The sequence below is a fragment of the Hyla sarda genome, chromosome 10, assembly GCF_029499605.1.
Source record: "Hyla sarda isolate aHylSar1 chromosome 10, aHylSar1.hap1, whole genome shotgun sequence".
Lineage (NCBI taxonomy): Eukaryota > Metazoa > Chordata > Amphibia > Anura > Hylidae > Hyla > Hyla sarda.
In genome coordinates this window covers 94,104,588-94,120,225 of record NC_079198.1, presented here as the reverse complement: position 1 = coordinate 94,120,225, position 15,638 = coordinate 94,104,588, and the positions used below count along the sequence as shown (strand labels likewise).

The 15,638-nt window shown below is 42.6% G+C and overlaps 1 protein-coding gene across 5 annotated transcripts in view; it reads left to right on the top strand.

The window, feature by feature from the left end:
• LOC130293678 (probable pleckstrin homology domain-containing family N member 1) overlaps positions 1 to 15,638 on the top strand; it is an 81,327-nt gene that overhangs the window by 28,625 nt on the left and 37,064 nt on the right. For 3 of the 5 annotated variants that reach the window (XM_056542672.1, XM_056542675.1, XM_056542671.1), the window contains exons 2-3: positions 10,265 to 10,337; positions 15,315 to 15,371. In XM_056542672.1, coding sequence (XP_056398647.1) covers positions 10,265 to 10,337; positions 15,315 to 15,371 — 130 coding nt within the window. The other 2 variants (XM_056542674.1, XM_056542673.1) reach the window with 2 other exon arrangements.

The window sequence follows — 15,638 nt, the reverse complement described above, 5'->3', positions numbered from 1 at the left end:
ACGGGTCTCGTGGAAACCCATTCACACTAATGTTAAGTTCACACCGCGGAATTCCACGGGGAATTCCGTAGTGTGAACATACCCTGAAAGTGGGGTTTATCTCATATTCCATTCTTATATGAAAATCTGTCACTTTAAGAAAAATTTGCTGTATTTTCCATGATACATTAAAGGGGTACTCAGGAGGAAAAATGCTTTCAAATCAACTAATGTCATAAAGTTATAAAGATTTGTAAAAATCTTAATCCTTCCAGTACTTATAAGCTGCTGTATGCTACAGAGGAAGTTGTGTAGTTCTTTCCAGTCTGCCCACAGTGCTCTCTGCTGACACCTCTGTCCATGTCAGGAACTGTCCAGAGCAGGAGAGGTTTGCTATGGGGATTTGCTCCTACTCTGGACAGTTCCTGACATGGACAGAGGTGGCAGCAGAGAGCACTGTGGTCAGACTGGAAAGAACCACACAATTTCCTCTGTAGCATACATCAACTGATAAGTACTTGAAGGATTAAGATTTTTTTAATAGAAGTAATTTACAAATCTGTTTAACTTTATTGCACCAGTTGATTTGAACTTTTTTTTTCCTTTGGAGTACCCCTTTAAATGTAATTTTATGTGGCACTCATAAATCCTCTTGGGGACTCAGGGCGCACCTGTACGTCCTGGTCCTGCTCCCGTGATATAACATGGGGTGATGCAGTGACCCTGTGTCATATTGAGTCGATCACAGTGTCTAACGGTAGCCGGGACCCGGGGCTAATAGCACACTTTACCGATCACGGTGATGTGCACTATTAACCCTTTAGACGCAGCGTTCAAAGTTGATCGCCGCGTCTAAACTGTAATAAAAGCATTCCCGGCAGCTCAGTTGGGCTGATCGGGACCACCGTAATGAAACCGCGGTTGCCCGATCAGCTAGAATGCGAGCAGAGGGTCCGTTACCTGCCTCCGGTGTCTTATCGGGGATTGATTGCTCCAAGCCTGAGATCCAGGCTTGAGCAATCGACTGCCGAAAACACTGATCAATGCAATGCTATGGCTTTGCATTGAACAGTGCCTGCAATCAATGTACTGCATGTTATAGTCCCCTATGGGGGCTATTACATTGCAAAAAAAAAAAAAAAAAGTGAAAAAAAGAGTTAATAAATGTGATTTAACCCCTTCCCTAATAAAAATTCAAACCATGAAAATAAAAATAAATATAAATGTATATATGTAGTATCGCCGAATGCATAAATGTCCGAACTATAAAAATATGTTGTTCATTAAACCGCACCGTCAATGGCGTACGCGCAAAAAAATTCCAAAGTCCACGATAGCATATTTTTGGTCAAAAAACAATCAAAAAGTCAGATCAAAACAAAAATGGTACCGATAAAAACTTAAGATCACAGCGCAAAAAATGAGCCCTCATACCGCCCCATACACAGAAAAAAAAAAGTAATCGGGGTCAGAAGATGACAATTTAAAACGTATAAATTTTCCTGCATGTAGTCATGATTTTTTTCAGAAGTACGACAAAATCAAATCTATATAAGTAGGGTATCATTTTAATCATATAGACCTGCAATAAAGAAAAGGTGTAATTGTTACCGAAAAATTTACTGTGTAGAAACAGAAGCTCCCAAAATTTACAAAATGGTGTTTTTCTTCAATTTCATTGCACAATCATTTTTTTTTTTTTTTTCACCATAGATTTTTGGGTATAACGACTGATGTCATTGCAAAGTAGAATTAGTGGCTCAACAAATAAGCCATCATTTGTGTCTGTAGGTGCAAAATTGAAACGGTTATGATTTTTAAAAGGTGAGGAGGAAAGAACTAAAGTAGAAGAACAGAAAAACCCTGAGTCCCCAAGGGGATATTTTCTGTGTGACTGTGTAACCTCCATACCTTGCCAGAGTCACTGAGCACCAGAAAATTATGTTGAAATGATGTCCTGGCTGCCATTTTGCAGGAGAGGTGGTAGCATCTGTACTGGCCTAGAAAGTGTCGAACTTTGTGGAAGCTTAAAGGAAGGTGAAAATGATGACAACGATACTTACCTGTCCTGATCCATGCTCCGGTTCTTCCACAATCTTCTGCCATATCGTCCGTTCCATGGCCAACTTGGAGCATGGGTGGAGCTTTGTGATGTTACTGCTGCCATTTGCTAGCAGCAGGACCCAGCAGAGAACAGCTGTGGTTACATCATGAAGCTCCTCCCATGCTCCAAGTCAGCCCTGGCACAGAAAATACAGTGGAAGATTGCGGAAGAACCAGAGCACAGATCTGGACCAGGTAAGTATGACAGGTTAGTGCAGATAAACCTGATGACATATTTCCTTCAAAGGAGTTTATTAGGATTACAAAAACAGAGCTGATTTAATTAGAAAACAGCACCACACCTGTCCGAAGGTTGTGTGTGGTATTGCAGCTGAGTTCCATTGAAGTGAATGGAGCCAAGTAGTAATACCACACACAACCTGAGAACAGGGTGGTGCTGTTTGAGAAACTCTGCACTTTCTATTCCTGGATAACCCCTTTAAGTTTACCTTTATGGAGTAGCGGTCCTATTTGATGGAGCAATTATCGGTCAGCGATCAACCAACAAATAAGCAAACACTGCTACCTCAGGCTGATTGCTTTGTTCTGGCCTGTTAGAAAAAATACATATTTCTTGTTGGCTTTACATCTCCCTATGTAATAGGGAATGTGTGACCACCGAGTGATGACATGAAAGGGATCATTTATTGTGTGTGACTGCATGATTGTCCAGCCTTGTAATAGGCTCTGACAATGAGTGCTGATTGGCACCCATTTACTGCATGTGTCGTGCTAATTAATAAGGCCCTTACTGATGCAATTGTACTGCTGTGTAGCTGCTGTTACAAATGAAAAGAATATTCTGGGTTAGGTTTACGCAAATCCTATTCCCTATACTTATTTCCTATCTTATCAGAACGGGGCTCTGGGGCTTTGGTATGAAGGGAGCGGTAAGTTGTGTATACCCCTTTATATGAATGGCATCTCTTCATACCTCCTCATATTAAGGACTTTGTCGAACTGTGTTGACCACTTTGTGTTTTGGGACCCTAGTTACGAAAGTATTAAGCAATATACAGGCTGCTTACTTGTAGACTGGTGTAGTCAGCAATTCATGAAAGATGGACTTGCTGCAACCGCAAAGCACATTGAGCCACCAAGTGTATTCTGCAACCATCAAGTGTGTCATGCTACTGATGTGAAGAACATAATTTCCCCTAATTTCATCCAAAATCTGTGAAGCCAGATGAAACAAAGTGATCTATGGAAGGAGTTGTAAGATTTAGAAAACTCCTTTTTATTACATGATAAGAGAACCCTGAGATCATGAAGGGGGGTCACCTGCCCAGGACCTTGATTTATAAGCCCATACACAGAGATGGGAAAAAGAATGTAGTTAGTTCTAGAAGATCTGCTACGCATAGAAATTACATGCACAACCCACTGATTTCTGCTACAACACTGTTGTAGCTTCTGGGCACCAAACTTACAATGTGCCATTCTACAATGTATTGGTATTATATAGGACGGAAGCCGTCAGCTTCCGAAAAGCTTCGGAGGTATTCTCATTTGTCCCTTACCGTGCCCTATAGTGACGTCACTCAGACAGAGACACGGAATTCCAAACGCCGGCGGGAACTAGCAGGGTAGAGACGCCACCGGCCGGGGCCCTCTCCCCATAGTGCTACGTCCCCTCTACAAATACCTGCATTTTAGAGCCATCCTCGGAACCTTTTGGAAAAAGCTGACATCTGAAATTGCTACAGTACTCGGATCACACCACCAATTACTCCGTACCCGGAAACTTTTCGGATACATTCGAGACAGTGTATATGCATACAGAGTGTCAGTATCTGGACTGGTATGTGGAGAGGACACTGGTGGTGGATCCTCTGTGTCAGTGAGGTGATGGCGTGGGCCGTACCAGGGGAACAGAATCTAAGGGGTTACTGGTTTTCACCAGAGCCCACCGCAAAGCGGGATGGACTTGCAGCGGCAGGTAACCCCCAGGTCGTTCCACCCGATAGCGACTTAACCTCACTGACAGCTGAGACAGGCGCGGTACACAAGGACTAGACAGAGGCGAGGTCAGACGTAGCAGAAGGTCAGGGCAGGCAGCGAGGTTCGTAGTCAGGGGCAACAGCAGAAGGTCTGGGTACACAGGCTTGGAAACACACTATAACGCTTTCACAGGGCACAAGGCAACAAGATCCGGCAGGGAACGGAAGGGGAAGCAGACTTTTATGCACATGGAAGCTGATTAGACTGATTGGGCCAGGCACCAATTAGCGGCACGCTGGCCCTTTGAATATGAAAGCCTCGGCGCGTGCGCGCCCTAGAGAGCAGGGTCGCACGCAACGGGACCCAGCAGAAGATCGGGACAGGTGAGTGGGACGGGATGCGATCCACGAACGGGCACGTCCCGCTAGGCGGATCGCATCCCCGCCGGGCACAACAGAGCAGCATCTCCGGTCAGCGCTGCTGACCGGAGCGCTGCAGGGCAGAACACGCCGTGAGCGCTCCGGAGGAGGAGGGGGACCCGGAGCACTCGGAGTAACACAGAGAAAGCCGTGCACCCAGGAGCTGCGAGACATAGCAAGATATAAAGACACACTCGCTACAAAGAAGATATGTGTGAGTAACAATTTTTGTACAGTGTATACTCACAACCTTTGAAGTCTCATTAAGCGCTGGTTATAAAATTATTTGGTATTATATAGGGTTATGCAATGTATTGATATAGACATAATGACTTATTATTATGTGGACAGCATTTATACTAGTCCTATGATCCTAAATCTCTAAATATGGAATAACATGAAGGGTGTAGAGAGGAACTACAGGTTCTGGCAGCAAAATAGTAAGTAGAATTGTCTGTCCTAAGAACAGGACATTATAGCTAAAAGGAGAGTATGGATAATGGAGTGGAAAGGCCTAAGCAATATTGATTGTTCAATAGCCATATATAATCAGGATAATTACAGATAGTTCTAAAATGGTAAAAAAGAGATTTACATAAGAAAGTAATATAGTGTATAATGGGTATACATGCTTCCATCAGATGTTATGTCATTTTGGGTCTTATATAAATCAGCACAGACATGGTGATGATTATAAGTGCTCCATCCACACCACCTTGGCTGGTCAGCAGCTACTATTGGCTTCTTGGAAGTCCCAATGTAAATCACACATCGTTTTGGTGTTTTTTAACCTCCTAAAAGAGAAAAACAGCTATTAAGGGCCATCATAAAACGACCTGACCAAGAAGCTTCTAGGGTAGGAAGGAGATAAGATATCAGCCTCTTATATACTGTATATACCCAGTACATCTGGAGAGGAATTTAATAGTACTAAGTACAAGTGAGTTACAAGTACTAAGTACAAGTGAGTTAAAGGGGTACTCCACTGGCCATCATTTGGAACATTTAGTTCCGAACACTGTGCGCGCTGCGGGGGTCTGCCATGCCCCCTTGTAATGTCAGGTCACGCCCCCTCAATGCAAGTCTGTGGGAGGGGCCGTGATGGCCGTCATGCCCCATCCCATAGAGTTGCATTGAGGGGGCGTGGCCTGATGGCATGAGGGGGCATAGCCAACCCCCGCAGCACACACTCAGCATTCTAAATTAAATGTTCCAAATGCTGGCCAGTGGAGTACCCCTTTAAGGCAGAGAGGATGTCACACTAGCTGCTTTCCTTTTCGGCATCAGGCCTTGTCAGGCCCATTGTAACACAGGCTGGCTTGATGTCTTTGGCTTCTGTGTAATACTTTAGAATGTCTTAAAAGTTCAAACCCTAGTAAAACCCAGAGAAGGCATCCCAACTTTTTTACTGCAGAGAGAAGAAAGGGCTCTATAGATTTCATCCTAGGACCATATGGAGCTTCTGGCAAGGACAACGTACTTATAGCTGCCCAGTTACTCCTCCTTGTCAGCAATGCAGGATCACATTACCATAAATATGATTGTATTTCCTAAAAGGCAAAACCCTGGAAGCCAACTTGGGAGATTGTGGGTTACTATACCCCTTTAAAGAAGTTCTCTGCTTTAAAGATTGTCCAAAGGGTCCTTTGACAGCAAGATGGTCAACTGTTGGGACCACTATAATCTGTGGGAAAATCTTTCAATCGCTGTTCAGTTTATCTGAATAATACCAGTATAATCTGTACATCTGGAATCCCTACTTAATAACTTAAAGGGGGCTGTTGTTAGTAGAAGTAGATGTGGATTGGTCTATGGGAGCAAGAATTTATTTAAAAAGAGAATGTCACTTTAAATTTGTAATCTGCCTCGGTTCATATTCCTTCTGCTTTAACCATACTCATGACTCCTCACTTATCTTGTCATATGCAAAGCTCAGTTGTTACAGCTCTGTTTTATGGCATTATTACTCCAGTTCTCTAGAATTATTTTTCATGCTGTCATAATATAATGTATACATGATAGTTAAGATAATAAACATTAACTACAGCCTCATTTTGTCTACTGCTTGACAAAACCATTATGGGCCTCATTCACATGCAGTTTGCAGTTTTCTCAGAATTTTTCCACTTGGAAAACAAAAACTATGTATTTTTACTCCACTGGCCAGCATTCGGAAGTAAATGTTCCGAATGTTGTGTTGATGCTGCGGGGTCTGCCACGGCCCCTTGTGATGTCACGGCCATGCCTCCTCAAAGCAAGTCTATGGGAGGGGGAGTGATGGCCGTCACGCCCCCTCCCATAGACATGCATTGAGGGGGCATGGCCGTGATGTCACGAGGGGACGTGGCTGACCCCCGCAGCATGAACACAGCGTTCGGAAAATTTCGTTCAGAACGTGGGCCAGTGGAGTACCCCTTTAAGCATTTTTATTTACTATTTAATTTTATGTTATTTCTAATGTGTTTTTCTGGCATTAAGGGGGAGATTCGTCAAGACTTGTGCTGAGGAAAAGTTGACCAGTTGCCCATAGCAACCAATCAGATTGCTTCTTTAATTTTTCAGAGACCTTTTCAAAAATTTGGAAGTGATCTGATTGCTGTGAGCAACTGGTCAACTTTTCCCAAGCAAAGTCTTGTGTAGAATAAAATGTCAAACCTATGGCATGTTGTAGTTTAAAAAATAAAATAAAAAATGTCCCCCTACACAAAAAAAAAAAAAAAAAAATGGAAATATCACAAACATGGAAATATTAAAGACTTTTGGGTAACAGTAGGTCACATCATTTTTGACAGAGAAAAAAAAGGGTTTAAAAGCCAAGTCAAAAATTGTCACGAAAAAGAAAAAACACTGTGTGCTAAAAGAGACAGTATAATAGAAACAGCAAATGAGGACAACTTTTGCCTTTTCAATGGAATTGTTATTTTTAGTGATAATTCAGGTTATTATCCCCTTCGGGCGTTTCTGCAGTCACTGGAGAGAGAAAGCTGGAGTCTCAAGTTACACGCGGCAGCAATAAACTTAACAAGAAAGAAATGGAAGGTTTTGCACTTTAGTTAAGCAGTGAAGTCAGGTCATTTATTGACACATCTATAATTGGTGTTGAGATTCCTTTTGGCTTCTTATAACCTTGGAAGAAAGTTGGAATGAAGCTCACATTTTCCATCTTGCAGTATAGAAATGTATATTGTTCAATCTGTTAAAGAAATATTCCCAGCAAATTGCTAAACCTGATATTTGCTCAGGGTTCATAGCCTCCACTACCCTCACTCTCCTACCGGTCCAGATCATCCTCTTCTTCATGTGAAGGCTCTTTGCTTGGTGCTTGAGAGAGACTAAAGGACTATACAGAATACGTTGCCCCTCTTGTGGTGTCCCAGCACCAAAGGCTTCCTTTGGGCTGCGGATCTCCTCGGGCATGCCTGCTGCTCTTGTGTTGGGCCCACTGTTAAAATGTTTACTGTGTTTACTATGTTCATGTACTTTATCATATCCATTATATTTGTTATATTCATTATGTTATTTATGTACTGTGCCTTTAAGCAGAAGAGAAAGTGTTAACCAGGTGACCCTGTCTGCCCCACGGGAATCCCCAAATTCTTCTGCATATAATATGTGTGTGTGTGTGTGGGGGGGGCAAGTTGAACAAATCTAAGAATGAGCAACAGTGTGGAAAGGAGGGGGAATATGTGTGTGGTGAATCCAGGGGGCTACCTGTGGAAAATCTTTTATCAAGTCAGCCCTGCCATTCTGCAAGTGTTTCCCATACAGTGGTAAGTCGAACCATGGCGGTGTTAGCAATTGGACCTTGTAAGAACCCTAGTCAGCGCGGAATATCTTCAAGTCTCAAATCTCAAGTCTATATAATTCCAGTGGGTGAAAAGCACATTAAAGGGGTACTTAATCAGCTGATGACAGAAAGTTAAAGACATTTGTAAATTATTTCTATTAGAAAACCTTAATCCTTCCAGTACTTATAAGCTTCTATATGCTCCGTAGGAAGTTCTTTTCTTTTTGAATTTCCTTTTTGCCTGACCACAGTGCTCTCTGCTGACACCTCTGTCCATTTTAGGAACTGTCTAGAGCAGGAGACGTTTGCTATGGGGATTTGTTCCTACTCTGGACAGTTCCTATAATGGACAGAGGTGTCAGCAGAGAGCACTGTGGTCAGACAGAAAGGAAATTCAAATAGAAAAGAAGCTCCTTTGGAGCATACAGCAGCTGATAAGTACTGGAAGGATTAAGATTTATCAATAGAAGTAATTTACAAATCTGTTTAACTTTCTGGCACCAGTTGTTATAAAAAAAAACAAATGTTTTCTAGCAGAGTACCCCTTTAAGACCCAGAAAGGCAACCAATAGGTTACAGCTCCAAATTGTTACACTGCATCCCTTCTACTCTGCTCTGCTCTGTACTGTGAGTACAGACACTAGGGTGCAATGCTCTGCAGTGCACTTACCCCCATGTGAATAGCAGACATAGGTCCTTGCTGGGAAGATCACCGACGGATGCAGTCACTTACATACCCAGCCAGGGCGGCAGCACAGCGCACTGTGTGTGTGAATTGTGAGTAACATTGCTGGCAGCTCTGACGTACCAGGCCGGCGGGAGAAGATGGAGTACAGAATAAACAATCCTCCAGGGTAGGCTGAGCGCACAACAAAATGCTGGTGCGGTGGCAGCAGGGGGAGCAGACAGGACTGGGAGGAGCACTGTGAGACAATCACTGAGTCGGTCGGACTAATATTGAGGCTGCCATGGTAATCTCATTACTACTGGGGTGACACACTGTAACAAACCTCCTCCTCATGTAATCTCATTACTAATGGAATCACACACTGACAACACACAGTAACACCCCCTTCCTCATGCTATCTCCTTACTACTGGGCTGGAACACTGTAACAAACCCCCTCCCCATCTCCTTACTACTGGAGTACATGTTGTTGTATGAGGGTAAACCAGCTGTCACACTTGTTCCTTCTTCTCCTCTATGCTATGGATGGAGCTGTGCACTGAATCATTCTCCTTCTCGATGCTGCTGAGAGCTGGGGAGGTGTGAGGGGGTGTGGCCTCCTCTCAGCCAATCACAGCAGCTCACACACTTCCTGCTCTCCTCTGCTCTCTGTGTTGGAGATCTTCACACAGGGAGCGCACACATAAAGCCTCCCCCTCACTTCCTGTAATCCGACTGAGACACTGCTGTAGCTAATGCCGGAAAGACCATAGTAACATGTGTGGGACATTTTATGAGGAACTCTAGTGGCCAATTTTATAGGAGCAGTTTTCTAAGCGAAACTGTGGAATAAAATAATGATATAGTATTAGAGATACACTTATTTTCTATGGCTATTTTCTATTGTTTTTAAAAATATAGTTTTGGTGATAGTGGCCATTTACGTCTGGATTTCCACTTGGTAGTTTTTTTTAATTGCCACTGCAGTTTTTGAGCTAAAGCCAGAGGTGGATCCATGAGAATGGAGAAGTATAAGTCCTTCCTTTATATTTTATTTGCAAAGTGTAAACACAGTCTAATGGTAATACCAGAACATTACTCCAAACCAGTTAATAGCCGTGCCTCATCTTTCAAAAACAATATATGTCAATGGAGTGTGTTCCCGACAATCTCAGCACTAATCTTACAGTGTCAGACTGTGTATGGCCTCACCCTATTAACAACAGGAATGGTCATACCTTGCAGTCTCTTTATTTGTACATTTCCAGGAGGAGTAACAGAGGAGCAGAACATTAAAAAATTATAAGAAAATAATTATTTCTTTAAAATACAAGTATTCACTAAAACAGACATATTATTTCATTTACAGGAAACCATCAGCTCTTAGCTCACCCTGTACTCCATCTCCAAATGGGGGTCCTTGCTGCATTACAGAGCTGGCTGTAAGTATGTTCAGGACATTTCTCTAAACATTATTTTCTTTTGGGATGAGAAAGAACTTAAACTGATATACAGTTGTGTAAGATATAAGAGAATCCATCTTAAAGGGGTACTCCAGGGAACTGAACTTATCCCCTATCCAGAGCATGTTTCCACCAGTTTCTTAAAGGGGTACTCTGCCCCTAGACATCTTATCCCCTATCCTGGGGACCACTGGGATCTACCATGCAGCACCCACCTTTAGAGGCTTCCAGAACCACTGGAGGTCCTCAGGCTGAGTCCATCTCGACCACGAGGACGGAGCATAGTGACGTCACGGCTCCGCCCCCGTGTGACATCACGCTCCGCCCCCTCAATGCAAGTCTATTGGAGGGGCGTGACATCACACGGAGGCCGTGATCGCCAGTAATCTGACATGGAGCGAACGTGCTCCAGGGACTGATTCTAACGGAGTGCGGCATGGAAGATCACGGGGTCCCCAGCGGCGGGACCCCCGCGATCAGGCATCTTATCCCCTATCCTTTGGATAGGGGATAAGATGTCTTAGCGCCGGAGTACCCCTTTAAGGGATGTCAATAATTTTGGAGTTAATGATAGAGTATATGTATACAAACATACCATTGCCTATCCAGGGTCTAGTTACACTAAGATCTCTGGGTTTGTAAAAGCTATTGAACCATAAAAACCTTATCCTGTATATATTGTGAAGACTTTGGTAATCTAACCCTTCCTCTCTTTTCTGGCCAGGAAATGTAAGTGGGATGGTAAACTATGACACTACGTAAAACTTCCTCATCCCCAATGTGACAGGCCCTTTGAGGATAACAATACTGTGCCTGTCCTACATATGAATAGAGACTTTTACAAATATTTATCTAAGCCGCCTAAAGTCTAAACCTCATAAAGACCTTTGTGTAATGGGTAAAGTTCTCCCGGACACAGAAAACTTATTGAAGCTGAGAACAAGTAGTACCAGAAATAATCATCATTATTTTTATTATAAATATTATAGGAGATTGTAAAAAATGACACATCCATTCTGGTATAAAATATTGTAAGATTTGATGACTATATCAGTAAATTAGGATTTAAAGGGGTACTCCACTGGCCAGTGTACAGAAGTAAATGTTCCGAACACTGTTTTTCACGCTGCGGGGGTCGGTCACACCCCTTGTGATGTCATGGCCACGCCCCTCAATGCAAGTCAATGGGAGGGGGTGTGACGGCCCATTGCCTTGCATTGAGGGGCATGGCCATGATTTCACGAGGGGCGTGGCCAACCCCGCAGCGCAAAAACAGCTTTCGGAACACTTACTTCTGAACGCTGGCCAGTGGAGTACCCCTTTAAGGGGGATCTGTTATACAAAGACTACTTCTACTCCCATGTGCAGCCACGACCAGTGCAGGTGAAATGTAGCGTTACATAGCAATCATTCTTATGAATAGTCATCTGGTTGGTGAGGGAATGTGCAATATGCCAGGGAGCAGTATGTTCTGCCACCAATAGGGGGGTCTTAAAGGAGAAACCCCATATCTGTTCATTTCATATAGTCCTCCTCATAATACCCCTTCATTTGACATGACAGGCAAAGATAACACATTGGGAGCAAAGTACTAATATAGTTGAATAGATAAGTAGCGCAAAGTTTGATGGACTTTCTACAATTGTGGCAGATAAATCACAGTTGCTCAGGCTGTTTGATAAATCTGGCATATCTGTAACTATCTAGTCCAAGTTCATACTATCTAGGTTTACTGTAGGTAAAGATCAGCCAACACCATGAAAACAGGGCTCATATTTTGGTGCATATTTTTTGCCATTCTGGGCTGCCATCAGAAATTTTTGGCCCCCTAAGGCTGGGTTCACATATGTATGGCGTCCGGCACAGTTTCCCTCCAGCATGCACCAGAGGGAAACTGATGCTGGAACTGATGCCATTAATTTGAATGGGACAGTTCACAATCATCCAGCGCCTCAATTTTGACGCCGGATGGTTGGACACACTGGAGGGCACCGGACAGGGGAATTCAGCTTGTTGCGTTCCCCTGTCCGTTGCCCAGAAACAATGGACGCCAGATGCCATACAACTGATGACAAGTTGTCATCAGTTGTGGCATCAGTTGTGTCAAGATTTAGGCTGAGTTCACCTATGCTGGATGCCAGACATAAGTGAACCCAGTCTTACACAGCTCAAGGCCTGCCCCCTGCCGCCCCACGCATTCCCACATGCACCCCCTGAGTCCAACCTCAATTGTATTTTTTTATTTTCTAATTTCATTCAATATGAAATGAATAAAGACAGTAAAAAAGGGTTCCAATCCTCATTGGTGCTTTCAGTATGAAATTATTTTTTGTCCAAGTATATGAAATCATTCCCTCTTTATATATCAGCAGCCCCCCTTTATATAGATAAAGCCCCCTGTATATAGACAAATCCCTGTGTGTTCAGTGAGGGGAAGCCCTGTGTGCCTGCTCATAGCAAAATGTGCAATGTATTTCACGTTGCCTGTCAGATTTCCCCCAGCGTGAAATACGTTGTATGCTCTTTTTGTGACCTTACCCCTAGGCTGGAATTCCACAGAGTTTTTTTTTTTGCAAAAACGCTGTGAAAACGCCAATTTTCCCCGCACAGCATTTTTTCAGTGAAAAAACGCTGCGTCCAGATGTTAGCTGCAAGTCAATAGTAAACTGCACAATGCCAGATTCACTTGGCGTTTTTCAGTTTGGCTTTTTTTTATTCTTTTGGCGTTTTTCAGCAACTTTGGGCTCAGAGGTTGGATTTTCAAAATGTCCGACAAAACCTAGTTTGACGTTTTTGCCCCAAAATCGAGGCATTTTCCTCCCAAAGAAGTCGATGGGAATGCAAAAACGCCAAGAAAAATGCCAGGTTGGTTTTAACTTTTGCATTTTTTAAGGCGTTTTTTATTCTTTTTTGGACTTTAGCGATCCAAAAAAGTGATGGGGATACCTTTTTTATTAAAATTTCGTAGGGTACCATTAAAAAAAATTATAAAAAAGATACAGTAGTGATTGAAAAAATTGTATCTAATGAAATTCATCTTTTTTATTTCGAAATTTTTATTTACTTTTAAACAGGGATCAATTTATGTGGGCGGGTAAAGCACTAAAAATGTTGCCTACAATAAAAAAAATTTAGTGTGTGCGTGTTTTTAAAATTTTTTTTTAGGTAGTACTACTACTCCCAGCATGGAATACACTGTTCCATGATGGGAGTAGTAGTACCTGTACTAATAGACAGATCGCCTGTTGCGATCCTTCTGTATAATGTATAGATGCAGCGGCCGCTCTTCTATGAACCTCTGCACTGCCGTATATATACACCTATTCATATTTCCCGCAGAGATCTATGATTGGTCAGATGGTTCCAGCCAATCACATCTCTGTAGAAAATATGAATAGGTGCATATATACGGCAGGGCAGGGGACCATACAAGAGCAGCCAGCTGCATCTATACATTATACCGGAGGATCACAGCGGGTGTCAGTAGTGATACCCGCTGTGATGTGTTCTTAACTACAAGTACTACTACGCCCAACATGGAGCACACTCTGACACCCGCTGTGATCGTCCTGTCTATAGCAGAGATGGAGCGGCTGTATACATCGCTCACATCTATGCTCTGCACTATACTCCGGCCACTCACTCATTCATATTTTCCTGCAACCATCCAGCCAATCACAGCTCTGGGCAGAAAATATGAATGAGTGATGTTCTATTCACATCACTGGCCGGAGTACAGAGCAAAGATGTGAGCGCTTTATAGAGCCGCATCTCTGCTATATTATGGACCATCCCTTCGGGTGTCAGGACTGATACCTGGGGCGATATGTCTATTAGTACAGGTACTACTACTCCCATCATGGTACAGTCTGTTCCATGCTGGGAGTAGTAGTACTACATAAAAAAAAAAGAGAGAAAAAAAGTTAAGCACACACACACACTTTATAAAAAAATATATAAAATGTTGTTATAAAAAATAAACATTTAGTTAAATACATTTTTTACATCCCTACTGCATCCTTTTTTTTTAATTTTTTTTGGTACCCAACTAATTTTGTACAAAAAACGCCAAAGGGGCCAAAAAAGGCAAATTCCACACAAAGGTAAAAACGCCAGAAAAAATGCCAAAACACAGGGAAAACTCTTTTTTCTGACGTTTTTAAGCCAAAAAATTTGCACGGCTAAAATCTCAGTGGAATCCTAGCCTTATCTAGATATTTTTTCCCAATTAGAGGCAGATACTGAAACCTGTTCTTTTTTTCTATTTTCTGTACATTTTTATTGTCTTTTTTGTACATTATTATAGGGTCAGCCCTCTTATCCTAGCTGTTTTCAAAAGCATTTAGAGAAATGGTTTACAGCTGGCTCTATGGACATAAGCAAAAAACTGAAGCTGTCTAGGAGTCTTGGCATGTCCGGCGAGCTTTTAAGAGGTCATTCTACAGGGAGGGGAAGGCTGATCTGTGAGCAGCTATTGTATGTACCTTTGTTATTTATACATGGGTGTATAATCCTGGTAATAGGGATAAGGAAAACACTGCTGGAAAAATAATCTGTATAGAACAGGAAGTCTCAGCTTAGTTTTAGGCCTAGTGGCCAGAATGAAAACTGCAAGATATCAGGATTATTTTAAAATATAGATAGTACATTTTAAAAGTTCCCTACCATTTAACTAGAAAGATACAATAAAGCTGTCAGATGGACTGTCTGCTCTCGCAGTGTTAGAGTACGTTTGCACGGCCGAATGTCTTCCGCACAGACATTCTGCACCATTCTGATTTCCGGACATTCTGATTTCAATGGGATTCTGCTGCTCTGTTCACATGGCAGAATTTCCGTGGCAGCAGTCCTGATTCCGGTAAACCTGTTGTTTTTGTGGATTGTGCTCGGAAATGCATTGCCATCTATCAGTATGTCTTGAAGAAAAGTATGACCACAATTTTTATATTTCTGCAGATCCTGAACCCTGGTAAAGCTGCATTTCACACAGTACAGACGCAGTTTGTATCTAAGGTATGTAGTAATCATATGTACATAAATACTATAATAAAGAGGTCCGCGCTATTGTAACATACCAGGGTTGTTCCTAAACTCAAACTCATCAGGGGTGTTTCTATACAAAAGAAAAAAAAACTGGGGCAACGGGAAGCACTTCCAGTAGTGAAAGTGATTGAAAGTTGGTACTAAAATCCAGAGTCAACATGAGAGCCGGCAAAAAGCCTTGAGATAAGGCGGGCATCACAAGGCTGGGCAGCGGATGGTGAGGCCCCACTCCTGCTC